A 13,628-nucleotide genomic window follows, 5' to 3' on the forward strand; every position below is an offset into this window, starting at 1 on the left:
AACATTTCACTGGCAGCTGACACACTTTTAATGAAACCGCAGTCCAAGGTCCGGCTCCTAAATCTGTCTCCGGGCCACACCTCCCGGACCGACCCATAAATACTGGACGTGTTATCGGCCGCAGCAGACGCACGCACGCACGGCCTGACGCACGCCCAGCTCACCACACGCCTCATCGGGTCATGTGCCGTTTCTCGAGTCCAAAGGATGAAATATGGACCGATAATGTAGCTCACATGCGCCACCACCTGGTCAAACGAGGAACTGTTACTATGTGAATTCACGTGACAATGGTGGCTAGTCATGAATGGGGTAAAAGGTCTGCATTGTTTGTGCTTTAAAATAGCACAACTAATTTCCAAACATTTGTGAAATATTTTGATAAAAGTTTAATATTAGACGTAGCCTACAGTGTAAGAATCATTAAAGGTTCTATATTACACAAAATTAACTCAGTTGACATTAAGCCATGCTAGAATTTGTGACCTCCTCAAAAACAGACCAGGAGTTGTGTTTTGTTTTATTCACACATGTTTGAGTAATCCCTTATTATTGATCTGTCTACATCTCCAAAGCTCAAAATGCTCTGTTCCAACTTGTGATGTCATGAAGCTGTAAGTTTTCAGTTAACAGCTCCTTTTTACCTTTTGTTCAGAACAGATTGGCAATTCCAGGACTGAAATTAGCCAAGTGATTCTAGTAAAGGTGAATGTAGTTTAAAAACACAGTGGGGCACTTCTTTTAGTCCCACATGACATCACAAAGTGGAACAGAGTTTTCAGCTTGATAGAAGAACTCAGCATATACAGATTTATGTGTTAAAATGTTTGAATGAAACAAAAGACAATTCCAGGTATATTTTTGATGAGGAAATAACATAGAAATCAGAAAAAAAGATCAGAAAAAAGCAAAATAATTGCCCTTGAAGCTTATTACCTCTGGATGAATGCACATTCAAATGCAAATTCACATACAAATGCACATTTTTTAATAAGTGCATTTCTTTATAGTAATCTCTTAGAATTATGTAAAGGCTAATCTTATTGTTGGAAATATAAATATACATTTTATGAAACAGCGCATACAAATGACTAGTACAATCATCACACTGTAAGTCAGGGTTGTCAAACTTAAATTTACAGAGGGCTAAAATTAAAAACTGAGACTAAGTCATGGGCCAAACTAAATATTTATTGAAAAATTTAAACAACATCTGCATGTTTTCTCTTCTTTGAAGATATGTAATGTTAAACCTTTTCTTAAAGTAAATGTTTAATAATAGCTTTGCTTAAACATTGAATCCAGAACAAGTATAATGTAAAATAAAAACAAAATAGAATAGAATAACTAAAGTTTAAATAAATATTGTCTCAGTCTATCTGTAGCCGACGGGCCAGCTCTAATACATATTTGATATGATCTTGTGGGCTAAATATAATTATATCGCGGGCCAAATTTGGTCCCCGGGCCTGAGTTTGACATGTCTGCTGTTTGTCATAGAGTTGTAGATTGCTCATTTGTCCACCATATGGCGCTGTTGCACTACAATCTGGTTTTAATTTTAATAGAGCTAGACAATTAGAGCTACTGCTTGTTTTAAGACAAATTGTAAGTCGTGGTATTTTATCATACACTACTATTCAGATTTTTAATTTTTTTAAAAATATAATTTTATACAATATAGTCAGATTAGTTTACAAATGATCTCATCCAAACGTTTTCTTTATTGCGAAACTGTAATGAAACCCAATGCTTTTTCATCACTAGAAGCTCTCCTCGCAGTATTTTTGTTTTTATTAATTTTTTCTCTGTTTATTATTACACTTCGCGCATTTACTTTCCATAATTGACTAAACCTTCCGTGTGCTCCGTGCCCCTAGCGGCCGCTGCGCTGCGCCCGCGGTGCGTCTGCGCCGGTGTGCGCCTGTGCCGGAGCGGAGCGCGGAGGGAGCGGGCTGGTCTGAGGCTTTGGGGGTTGGGCTGCCGCTGCTCCTGCTGCTGCTGCTGCTGCTGCTGGTTCACACCGCAGACCTGCCGACAGACAGCGCTCGGTCCACGGCGGAGAAGCGTTGTTTTCCCCGCAGCATCATCCACACCTCCTCCTCCTCCTCCAGCCTCCGGTCAGCTGCTCCTCTTCTGTCCGCCCTCTGTGCAACCTTTGTCCGCATCAAAGCTTCATAAATACCGTGAGTAATAAACCAGACTTCTTTGAAAACATTCACGAAAAATGTTGGTGTGTTTTTATGGCGGTCACGTGTTAGAAAAGCGCATGCTAAAATCGAAACTTGCTTTTTTGAAAACGAGACGTGATTGTTTTGGGAATGTTTAAATCGACCACGTAGTAAAAATGAATTAGATTTTTTTTTTTTAACAACTGAATTTCTCCTTAGCATTAAACCTGTCAACATTGGTGCACGTTAGCAAAAGGCTGAATGTTTCTTTTCACACCAATATTGAACTTCAAATCAGTTTTTTATTATAATACGATCTTATTCCCACACGCAGGTGCAGTCTTTTGGTAACCTGACGTGAAAATGGTGAAGTTGGGGAGTAATCTTCAGGACAAAGGCACTGCCAAAGCGGTGAGCGTGGAGGACGGTTTCCAAAACGTGCCCCTCATCACTCCGCTGGACGTGGGGAGCCTGCAGGGCCAAGCTCCGGACAAGGTAAGAGCCCCGGGGCTGGACGGTGTCTACAGCCAGGAGATCAAACTCAGACTGGTTTATTTATGGTTAGAATTCTGAGAGAAGAGTTAGTTTTCAATTTTCAAGTTTGGAAATGGTGGCTTGATGGTTATATACACAAAATATACTACACAAAACTGACTCTAGTGAGCCTTGGGGGCATGTTAGAATGTTGTTACCTCATCGAAAACAGACCTGGAGTTGTGTTTAGTTTTATTCACGTTGTTAGTCTGTCATCTCCAAAGCTCAAAATGCTCTGTTCCAAGTTGTGATGTCATGAAGTTGAAGATTTCAGGTGAACAGCTCCACCATTTATCTTTAGTTCAGTAGTGATTGGCAATTCTAGAGCTGAAATTACTCACATGATTCTTGTGATGGTGTGAGGAGTGTGGAGTCCAGTTACCGGGCAAAGTAAGGGCACCTGGTTGGGCCATTTTCACAGTGCTACCAGAAAAAAATCGATGGTTGCTGTTCGTTTGTGGCTATTCCTCTGGTAGTACTTGTACCCAGTGTTGGGAAGGTTACTTTTAAAATGAATTCCCATACAGATGACAGATTACATACCCCAAAATGTAGTTTGTAACGTAATCCATGAAATTACTTAAAGTGAGTCACGTAATCTGAATACTTTGGATTACTTGATTTGCTGTAGAGTAGCTAAGACTAGGATATCTTAACATAAACATATTGATAGAGAAATGCTTTCTATATGAGATCACTGCTGCCTTAAAGTATGTTCACCCTACTGTTAGCTGTCATATTGTTTATTTAAAAAACACCTCAATTTCAGTAGAAACATAAAGGTGCCAGCCCAGTAAAAATCAGTAATATTTAATGTTTTTTACTCAAAATGATGTGGAATCAAGTTATTATGGTTTAGTCCTGTTAAACTCTGTTTTAGTCCTGGTTTTAGACCTGTTTTAGTCCTGGTGTAGTTTCTAGCAATGAATGGAATTACTGAAATAAAAAAAAAGTAAAAATGGGATACAGCCCAAAATGTGAAAACAGGAAAAATACCACTGTGTAATCCATTTATTTCAACAAAGTAACTGTAATCTAATTACCACTCATTGAAACAGTAACTGTAACTGAATACAGTTACTCATAATTTGTACTCTGATTATGTAACACCGGTACATGTAATCTGTTACTCCCCAACACTGCTTGTACCTTAGTATCTATATTGTCCAAAGCAACTCTACTAATTTATAAAAATGTCAGCCTATTATATTGTATCTGCAAATCTAGTGCAAAAAAAAAACAAAAAAACGCTTGTTGTTAACATGTAGCAACTAATACATTCTGAAGTTGCCCTTCTTCAAACGTTTGAATTGTTAAAATGTGTTGTTTAGGGATGTAACGACATCCAAATCACTCAGTACGATATGCTTCTCACAGTACGATATTTATTGTGATATTTCATGGAGGTAAAAAATATGTATACAAAATTGTGAGTGTGCTACTTTTTCTCATCATAATCCAAATAACTAAGATTTAAAAGTGCATATAACAGTTATTTCAGCATGCAGATTGGACTGAAACACAGCAAAGGATCATGGTCTATGTAGTTCTTACTGTTTTTTAGCTGTTGCTGCACCAAAACAATGAATTTAAGCAGAGACACTTTGTGAGACTTTTGACGATACGATATCACGATATTTCGATTATTGTTACATACATACATAGTGTTGCTTCATTTTTCACGTTGAGCACTCAAAAATCTTCAGTTCTGGTCGTTGTACATCGCTTGCATCATAAGGAGTAGACACAAGAGTTTGTAGTTTGTCGAAATGAAATCGTATAAGTATAGATGACCGATAGCGGGCTGGTATTTTCTTTTTAATTCATCGGTCAAGTCACGTCCGCACTACAAAGCCTCAAGCATCAATACAACAACAGTCCAACAGCCCGGCATTGTTTTCAATACTATAATTATTATGATCAAACACAACTCCGCTCGTCCACTGCACTCCGCACCAGTCAGTAACTATTAGGGAACATAAAACACATATAAACACAGAATAAACCATTTCAGGGTTTAACCGACTACATCATATTATATTTAAATGATTATTACACCCCCCCCTCCCCTCTCTTTCCCTCCTCCATTTGTCTTTCCGCCTGATGTCTGCTCCTCTGTTTTCCTGCTGAGATTAGGAGGCAGATTTGGAGCCAGACACACATCATTCATCATCCCGACATCCCATAGTAACTGCGGCGCGCTCGTTAATCCAGTTACCATAGCGGGGAGGAGGGAGGGTGGGGGGGTGACCGGGGCAGCCGATTGGTCCGTTCACTCAAGGTGCACTGTTTAAGCATTGAATTATTAAGCGTCGCCGTGGACGTTAATTGGCTTTCAAAGTACCAATGAATAAGCATGATCAAACCAGAAGACTAAACTAGACCAGATTTAAAGGTGCACTGCGTAACATTTGTAGTGGAGGGTCTATGGCAGATCATTTGTTCCATCAGATTTTGAATTTTAAATATTGTTGAATTTCTCTTTACTCTGAAATTAGGATTGAATTATTTGTATGTAGAATTTTTAGTTGCTGAAATTTTAAGTGTACTTTTTCAATATATTTCAAATTCAAAATAAAAATTTCACCTTTTAAATAATCAACACAAATATTTTCAAGCGCTCAAATTCAAAAGTTAAAGTTCAGAGTGTAAAATTGGCAGTAAAACATTTCACAACAAAGACCCAAGATGCTAGTCAGGCTGGCACCACCTAGTGCTTCCGCTCAATTTCATTTCTCTCTAGCGACTAGGTCAGGAATCAAATTACACTAGATGGTTCGTAAAAACCCTGGAAGTGCAAGTTCGGGCACCAGCCAATCAGCGAAGATCCATATATTCTGTGTTGGCAATGATTCCCGAGATCGAGGATTTAAAGCCAGAACAAAGAAAATGTTTGGTGAATTTTATCAAGAGGAAAGACGTTATTGTCCTACTTCCTTCGGGATTTGGGAAAAGTGTAATATACCAGTTAGCGCATTACATAAGTCACGATCAAATAGCAGCGATTGGTTAAATAAAAAAAAGTACCCGCTTATTGTCGAACGAACAAATCCTAATGCTGCGAGGTCAGACGGTTTCCACAAAGTGAAACCGGCTGATGAATCAGGCTACCAAGATGCCAAGGCAAACGCAATCGATCCTGTGTGAGTGAGGAGGACGGAGGCTGTTTCCTATTGGCTGTTCTCATTTGTGGGCGGGATTTACACTTAAGAAATAAAAGAGTTGAGGTTTTGATGAGGATAATTCTGACCAATCAGATCGCTTCACTGCACTGTTACTAAGTTACTAAGTAGATCGGATCACTTTGGCTCGATTGCTTCTGTCTTGGCATCTTGGATCTTTCCTGCGAATTTTTTCCACTGCAAATTTTACGCTCTGAATTTTGACTGTTGGATTTGAGCACTTGAAAACATTTGTGCTGAATATTAAGGTGATTTTTTAGAAGAATAAAAATAATTCAAACATGTTTTTTCAGAGTTAAAACATTCAAAGTGAGAAATGGCATTTAAAATTCAAAATCTGATGAAACAAATTGTCTTCCATGAGGGTCTGCCACCTGCTGATCTCCATGGAAAGGTCTATCATAGTGGGGATAAGCAGGTTACAGCACTACGCTATGTTATGATTCAGATCTGTGGAGAGTCGCCAATATTCACAGAAGGAATGAATGTGTTTTTGAGCAACAGAAATGCCCGTGTAATGTAGCCAGTCCATTACTTGGGCCTAGGGCTAGTTAAAAGGTAAAATGAGGAACTGAAACAAAGTTTAAGAAATGTTTATTGAAAATGTATGTGCAGATTGAAGTTACCTGTAAAAGTGCATTTAAATTGAAGTAATTGTACTTACCCTCTGCTGTGGTTTGCCTCAGGTGCTCTGGCCAAAAGAGTCCCCGGGGAGCCAGAGCACCTTAAGAAGGTTCCGGGGCAGCCAACCATGTTGTTTGGAGGAGGGGAGCACTTTTTTTAACTGGTTCTATTTAGTATTTTAGGGCATTGAACACTGCTAATTTAAATAAAGATATATACATTTTTGTAATTAATGTAATTGGATGTTGTTTGGGCACTGTTTTGATAGTTGTTTTTAGATATTAAATGTACAAATTATTGGTGCTTACCTGATCGTTAAAGTGGGCTCACCCAATTAGGACAGGGCCTTTAAAAGAAGCCAGCCTCACCTTGTTCAGAAGGAGGTGCTGTGTGAGCGCAGGTAACTGCTATGTCTGTTTTTAACCTTTTTGGAATTTTTGTAAATAGTTTTTTGTTTTGTCTTAATAACTGCACTGGGATCTGCACTGTAAACTGGCTCAACTTGACTCTGTTCCTCCTAAAACCGCTAAGGTTGCCACCAGGCTATTACAGCCCGTAATGAATAAGCGGTAGATGAATATGTTTATGTGAAACCATGGGACATTCCAGGCAAAGCAAGAACATCTCCGTGGAGACAAGCAGGTAGCGGACCCTCCACCAGAAAAGTTGCGCAGTGCTCCTTTAACCATGACTAACTAAATCAGGATTCTAAATGAGTAATTATGTCATCCAGATTTTTTTGTTCTGTCCCATAGCTTGAGAACTGCTGTTTGATGAGAGGACTGTTTAATCATCAGACAGTTTGAAGGGGAAAAGGTTGATGTTTGCAGCTGTGGATGTGACTGCGAGCTCTCTGTCATTTTCATGATCGTAACTTCAGCTTCACATCTGTCCTGTTGGCAGTCTTCCTCTGCTTAGACATGTCATGAGCTGTTAACAGTTCATGACAAGCTGTAAGTGTGTACCCTGCTCTTGTTCTGAGGGAATGATAAGAGCCCTTGTACTTTTACCTAATTAATTTCTGCGTTCAGCTTCTGATAAAAGAGAACTCTCAATCTCATGGACATATAAAACATTAATGGAAATCTGTAATCCACTTTTGAAGCTGGACCAATTTGTACTCCAAACCCAAAAATACAAACATAACCCAAAAATTAAAAAGAAAATGTTTTAAGAGGAATTTTATGAATTCTGCCTGGTCTTGTTTACCTCATTGCAAGTCCCTAAATCTAAGTTTAGTTCTTCAGCTTTGATGTGGGACTTGTCAAGACTCAACAAATACTCAATCTACTGTTTTTCAGGCCGTACTCAGGGACACCAGCTATACCTGTTCTTATATTTACCCGCCAAAATTTTAGCCTGATTCATCAGCCGGTTTCACTTCATGGAAACCGTTTGACCTCGCAGCATTAGGGTTTGTTTGCTTGACGGTAGGAGGGTACTTTTTTATTTAACCAATCGCTGCTATTTGGTCGTGATGTATGTAATATGTTGCTAATGGGGCTAACTGGTATATTTATCTTTTTCCAAATCCCATAGGAAGAAGGGTAATAATGTCTTTCCCCTTGATAAAATTCACCAAACATTCTCTTTGTTCGGGCTTTAAATCCTCAATCTCGGAAATCATTGCCAGCACATGTATGTCTTCCCTGATTGGCTGGTGCCAGGATTCGCACTTCTGGGGTTCATGTAAACCGTCTAGTGCAGGGGTGGCCAACTAGTAGAAGACTAAGAGCCACTTTTTTTTTCTGTGTTACTGCAAAGAGCCACATCATACACATGGGTACACATGAACATCATCCCATTTCTTAATCATGTGTGCACACGCACGCACACACAGACCTATGCTCAGCCAGATTTAATGAAAATAACCACACCAACATGATAATATTAGTTGTTTTTCAACAGTTAACATTGCATGCCATCTAGCCGTAGGGGGAATGAATGGTAACGCCAGCCAAGCATATTTGACGCATGTTATGTGAAAGCTCCTGAAGAGCCGCATGAAACTAGTTAAAGAGCCGCATGAGGCTCGGGAGCCACGGGTTGGCCAGGCCAGGTCTAGTGTATTCCAATTTCTGACCTAGTCGTTGGAGAGAAATGAAATTGAGTGGAAGCACTAGGTGGTACCAGCCTAGCTACCAAAATTTAGGCGGAATTTGAAATCTGACTTTCCTCTGTGCGGAGCTTGTTTCCACTTCAAATTAGAGCACAAAGACAGTTAGAGGACAGTAGAGGCCAGAGCCTCAGCTTCACAAAGAATCCAGCTCCAAAGGTTCAGAAGCAGATCCAGTTTGAACTGAGGGTCATCTTAGTCAGATATTTTAGGAAAAATAGGCCAAAACATGAAGGCAATATACTGTGGATGTACATTTTGACGGATTAGATATCTGTTCCAAGGTATCGGTTCAGTTGATATCTCATTTTGATCTATAAATGAGTATTTTTGTATTTCTCCAAAGGTGTTCTGTAGTTTCTTATAAACAGTTACAAAACACATTTGGGTAATATTTAACCATATGCTGTTTGTGTTTAAAGAAAATAAATTATATTTTCAGTCTCTCTTCTGAACAGAAAAAGCTGAATCGGTGCATCCTTACATCATTTATACAGTAATTACATATATGCTATACAAATGAACTACTCTTTATAGTCTTCACAAGTAGATTTCTAACAGATATCTTGAGTGCTGAAGTACACTTCACTGAAGATTACATTATCAAATCAAACTTTATTTATGAAGTGCCTTTCATACAAATCTGTAACACAAGCATTTTACAGTAATTAAAAACAATCCCACATGCCTTTTCACCCAACCACCCTACCCCCACAACTCATCACAATCATATAACCCACACACAGTCTCACACACACAAACACACACACACTAAAATACACAAGAGTAAATACAGATAAACTGGCTGAGTACAGATGAACCAGTTGAGAAAGCACCATCAGAGGAGCCGTCAGCACCAAGAGCAAAGAGCCGCCCTCACCCACCAGGACACCGACACTGGGCCCAGGCCAGAGATGATTCTTTTACTGTCTCCATTTGCTGCTTTGTAATATTTTTCTTATTAGACTAATGGAGCTCAACAGTCTTGCCCAGGCTTGCCGAGGTTCTAGAATTCGTTTTTCCCATGGACTTTGAAAACCTAACATCTGGCTAAATGTCGTTTTAAGTTTGCATGATATAAAATGATGGGTGGTCTTTAGCTACCACATCTGACTATCCCACTTCATGATTTAAGGGGAAACTGACTAGCGGAACCTCTTAGTGTGGGTCACTGTTGAGCTCCATACAGTATTTTCATTTAGAATATGTTCCTTTAAGTATTATCTTACAGCATACGTTCCCCTCTGGCTTTTTATTTATGCACCGATCCAGTTTGTTCAGTTTCGATACCGATTTGGATTCTGTGGCTTTAATTATCTGCACATATCCAATATCAACCGATTACCAATGCAGAGACTGAAAACAGCATTTTATTTCCTTTAAACAAAAATAAAATGAGACAGAACTCATCCAAATGTGCCGTATAGATGTTATTTATCTCTCAAGTAAGGAAAAAAAAAATCCATCCATCCATTTTCTTCTGCTTATCCGGGGACAGCAGTCTAAGCAGGGACTCCCAGACTTCCTTCACCCGAGACACGTCCTCCAGCTCCTCCAGGGGGACCCCAAGGCGTTCCCAGGCCAGCCGAGAGACATAGTACCTCCAGCGTGTCCTGGGTCTTCCTCATTGCCTCCTTCCAGTGGGACATGCCCGGAACACCTCCTGAAGAAGGCGCCCAGGAGCCATCCGGAACAGATGCCCGAGCCACCACAACTGGCTCCTCGCGACGTGGAGGAGCAGCAACGCTACTCCGAGCTCCTCCCGTGTGACCAAACTCAAAAAATAAATAAATAAAAGTAAATATTGTATAAATAAAAGTTCAAACATTATGAGACTTTCTGGGATACTACTACCAATAAATTAGCCAGGCTGGCGCCACCTAGTGCCTTTGCTCAATTTAATTTCTCTCCAGCAACTAGATCAGGAATCAAAATACAATAGACAGTTCGCAAAAACCCTGGAAGTGCAAGTTCGGGCACCAGCCAATCAGTGAAGAGCCATACATTCAGTGTTGTCAATGATTCCAGAGAACAAACCAGAATAAAGAGAATGTTTGGTGAATTTCATCAAGGGGAAAGACTTTATTGTCCTTCTTCCTACGGGATTTGGAAAAAGTTTAATATACCAGTTAACCCCGTTAGCGGCACATTACATACGTCACGACCAAATAGCAGAGATTGGTTAAATGATAAAAAGTACCTGCCTACCGTCGAGCAAATGAAATCTAAGGCTGCGAGGTCAGATGGTTTGTACGAAGTGAAACGAAGTAAAATGAAGTAAAACTGGCTTATGAATCAGACTACCAATAAATAGTTGCATTATATCAAATATGTCCAACCGGGATATTGGCTGAACCGATATTTGGAAGACAATATCCGATCCAACAAATTCTTCATCAGCAGCTTCATCAGTATCAGTTGCAATATCCAGTACCAGTATCAGGTCAGTGCATCCCTAATATATGTATGTATTCAACAGATTTTTTACAAGACACCAGCTTTTACTCAGCACTCCAAGCCTTTTTACAGTCTGATAGTGTAGTTTCTATATAAAAATTGTATTTGATTTAATCTGCATTCTCACAGCGGCCCCATACAGATCTCTGTACAGTCAGAGACAGAGCTGGACTGATTGTGTATTCTGCTGAGATGGGCACAATCTTTCTCCATTTCATTCACAGTCACACATCAGATGTCATTGGCTCCATAGGTTTACTGCCGACAATGACACGTTTAAAGACGCTGGGATTTTCCTCTACTCGATACTCTACTGTACTGTAATAGTAGGTGTGGGCTTGAGTGACAAATCGTTTTAGACAGCCACCATCAGTTCATGACACATTTAAAGAGCTGTCAATCACTGTACACAGTCCCAATTCACCTGAGTACAGACTGAATAGTGAAGGGCTTTAGGACCAGAGAGGAGCCGCTGGGATGGATAGTGGTATGTGAATTTGAATGTGCTTTTGGAGTTAGAAGCATATGGCTATACTATCCAAATATTAGACAGTTTCATAATTTTATATTTTATTTTAATAATTTTTTTGTCTTTTGAAGTGCCGAAAGCAGCGCTCTGATTGGCTGTCTTGGGAGGTCCACCCCATATGCTAAAAGATTTGTGAAAGTAGATTTAAATACCTTACGTCCTCCTTCCGTGGCGTGAAAGTCAGGTACCCCAGCTAGATTTGTAACAATACTACAATTTCAAACTCAATTTCGATACTAAGGAATATATTTGATCAGGGGTGTGCAAAAATATGGAAATATATATATATATATATTGTATCGTTTAATTTGATAATACAGTATTGATATTATGGGCTGCTGTATCTTCTTATTCTTCTTATTTATTTATTTGTAAAGGGACAGTACATATTAATCAACATTAAAAATGTAAATATGTAAAGATCATAGTCAGCATGGCTAATTTCCATCTTCAGTCCCTTGGCAGGTTGACGTGAAATCATCTACAGGACAGAGAAAAGTACATCAACAATCACACAAAAGTACATAAAACCAGCACACTCACTGTACATACAAATTAATTTCAAACTGTTCATTTGAAGCTCAAAGTTAACAGTTTAAGAGTTAAACCAAGAGTTCGTATTGGTATATTGCCAAGAGTAATTTTAGGTATATTTTGCTATATTTTTTTGTGTTAGAGTTTTTGTTGACATGAGTAAAATGGGTGTTTTTCATATTAATTTTGCACAAACTTACTAGACTTAATGATATTTAGTATCACAGCCATGATTTAGCTTTTTGTCACTGAACCATATCGAATCGATTTGAAATGTATATCGAATCATATTAAATCAAAAGTGTGAAAAATGTATCGAGGCTTATGTATATGTATTGTATCCGCACCTTCTTAATGATACCCAGCCCTATATTTGATACTTAATAATGATTCCTATACCACAACAGATAATACTTTCCTTTATATTACCATGTGGTCTTCTGTGTAATCGCTCAGTGGTCCAGGTAGGTTCCATAATGGTCCATGACCGTATACTAGTGTTCGTGCTCTTATATTTGTTCTGATACAGCTCAAGATCATTCTAAAGCTATTCAGGAAAAGCTAATTTCTGTCATGTGAATGTGACTTTTTAGAATCAATACTTTCAATACTTTTGACAACCCTAACCCCAGCTTTAAATATACTTACTTTCAGAATGTTGATTTCTAGAGGTGTAACAATATCCAAGTCTCACGATACGATATCATCACTGTATGAATCTCATGGTACGATATTTATTGTGATATCGTGGGAAAGCTCACGATAGGAATGTAACAATATCCAAATCTCTCGGTATGTTTTCACGATATACATCTCACGATATATTTATTGCAATATTTTGTGGAGGTGAACAAAACTATTAATATGCTACTTTTTCCTCTTAAATGCCTTGACAAGACTTAATCCAAAGAACTAAGACTTAAAAGTGCTTAGAACTGTTATTTCTTCATGTAGTCTACATTGAAATGGAGCAAAGGATCATGGTCTATGTAGTTCCCTCTGTCTATTGCTGCACCATAACTCTTAATTTAAACAAAGAGACTTGTAGTTCGATATATTGTGATGGTCCACGATATTATTGTGAAAACTTTGACGATACAATATCACGATATTTTGATTATTGTTACATCCCTATTGATTTCATATAGCATATACAAATTTGTGGAATAATCAAAGTAAATAAAGGATTTTCTCTTGCTTAATAATCAGATGATGATGTTTTTAAAGGTGCATTGTTTAACTTTTTGGTTGAGGGTCCATCACCTGCTTGTTTCTATGGATACTGCATGTCATTGCTCTGCCTGGAATGTGCCACAGTATGACATTAAACAGCTCCACTTTGCATTTATTCAGTTACAGGTGGTTTTGTAGGTCAAAAATACCTTGAAAAACCGGCATTCTTATTATTATATTTGACAGACTCTCCACCAGAAAAGTTACACAATGCACCTTTAACGCTAAAATTGGAATATGTGACATCT

The 13,628-nt window shown here is 38.7% G+C and overlaps 1 protein-coding gene across 1 annotated transcript in view; it reads left to right on the plus strand.

Moving 5' to 3' along the window:
- Window positions 1-2,534: 2,534 nt before the first annotated feature.
- The window catches only part of nsg2 (neuronal vesicle trafficking associated 2), a 113,920-nt gene continuing 102,826 nt past the window's right edge, over window positions 2,535-13,628 (plus strand). Inside the window, exon 1 of the mRNA XM_020927065.1 lies at window positions 2,535-2,666. Within this exon, the coding sequence (XP_020782724.1) occupies window positions 2,535-2,666 (132 nt within the window). The remainder of the gene's footprint in view (window positions 2,667-13,628) is intronic.

This window comes from Boleophthalmus pectinirostris, unplaced genomic scaffold, assembly GCF_026225935.1.
Source record: "Boleophthalmus pectinirostris isolate CB_2022bp ecotype Guang Dong unplaced genomic scaffold, ASM2622593v1 HiC_scaffold_12, whole genome shotgun sequence".
NCBI lineage: Eukaryota > Metazoa > Chordata > Actinopteri > Gobiiformes > Gobiidae > Boleophthalmus > Boleophthalmus pectinirostris.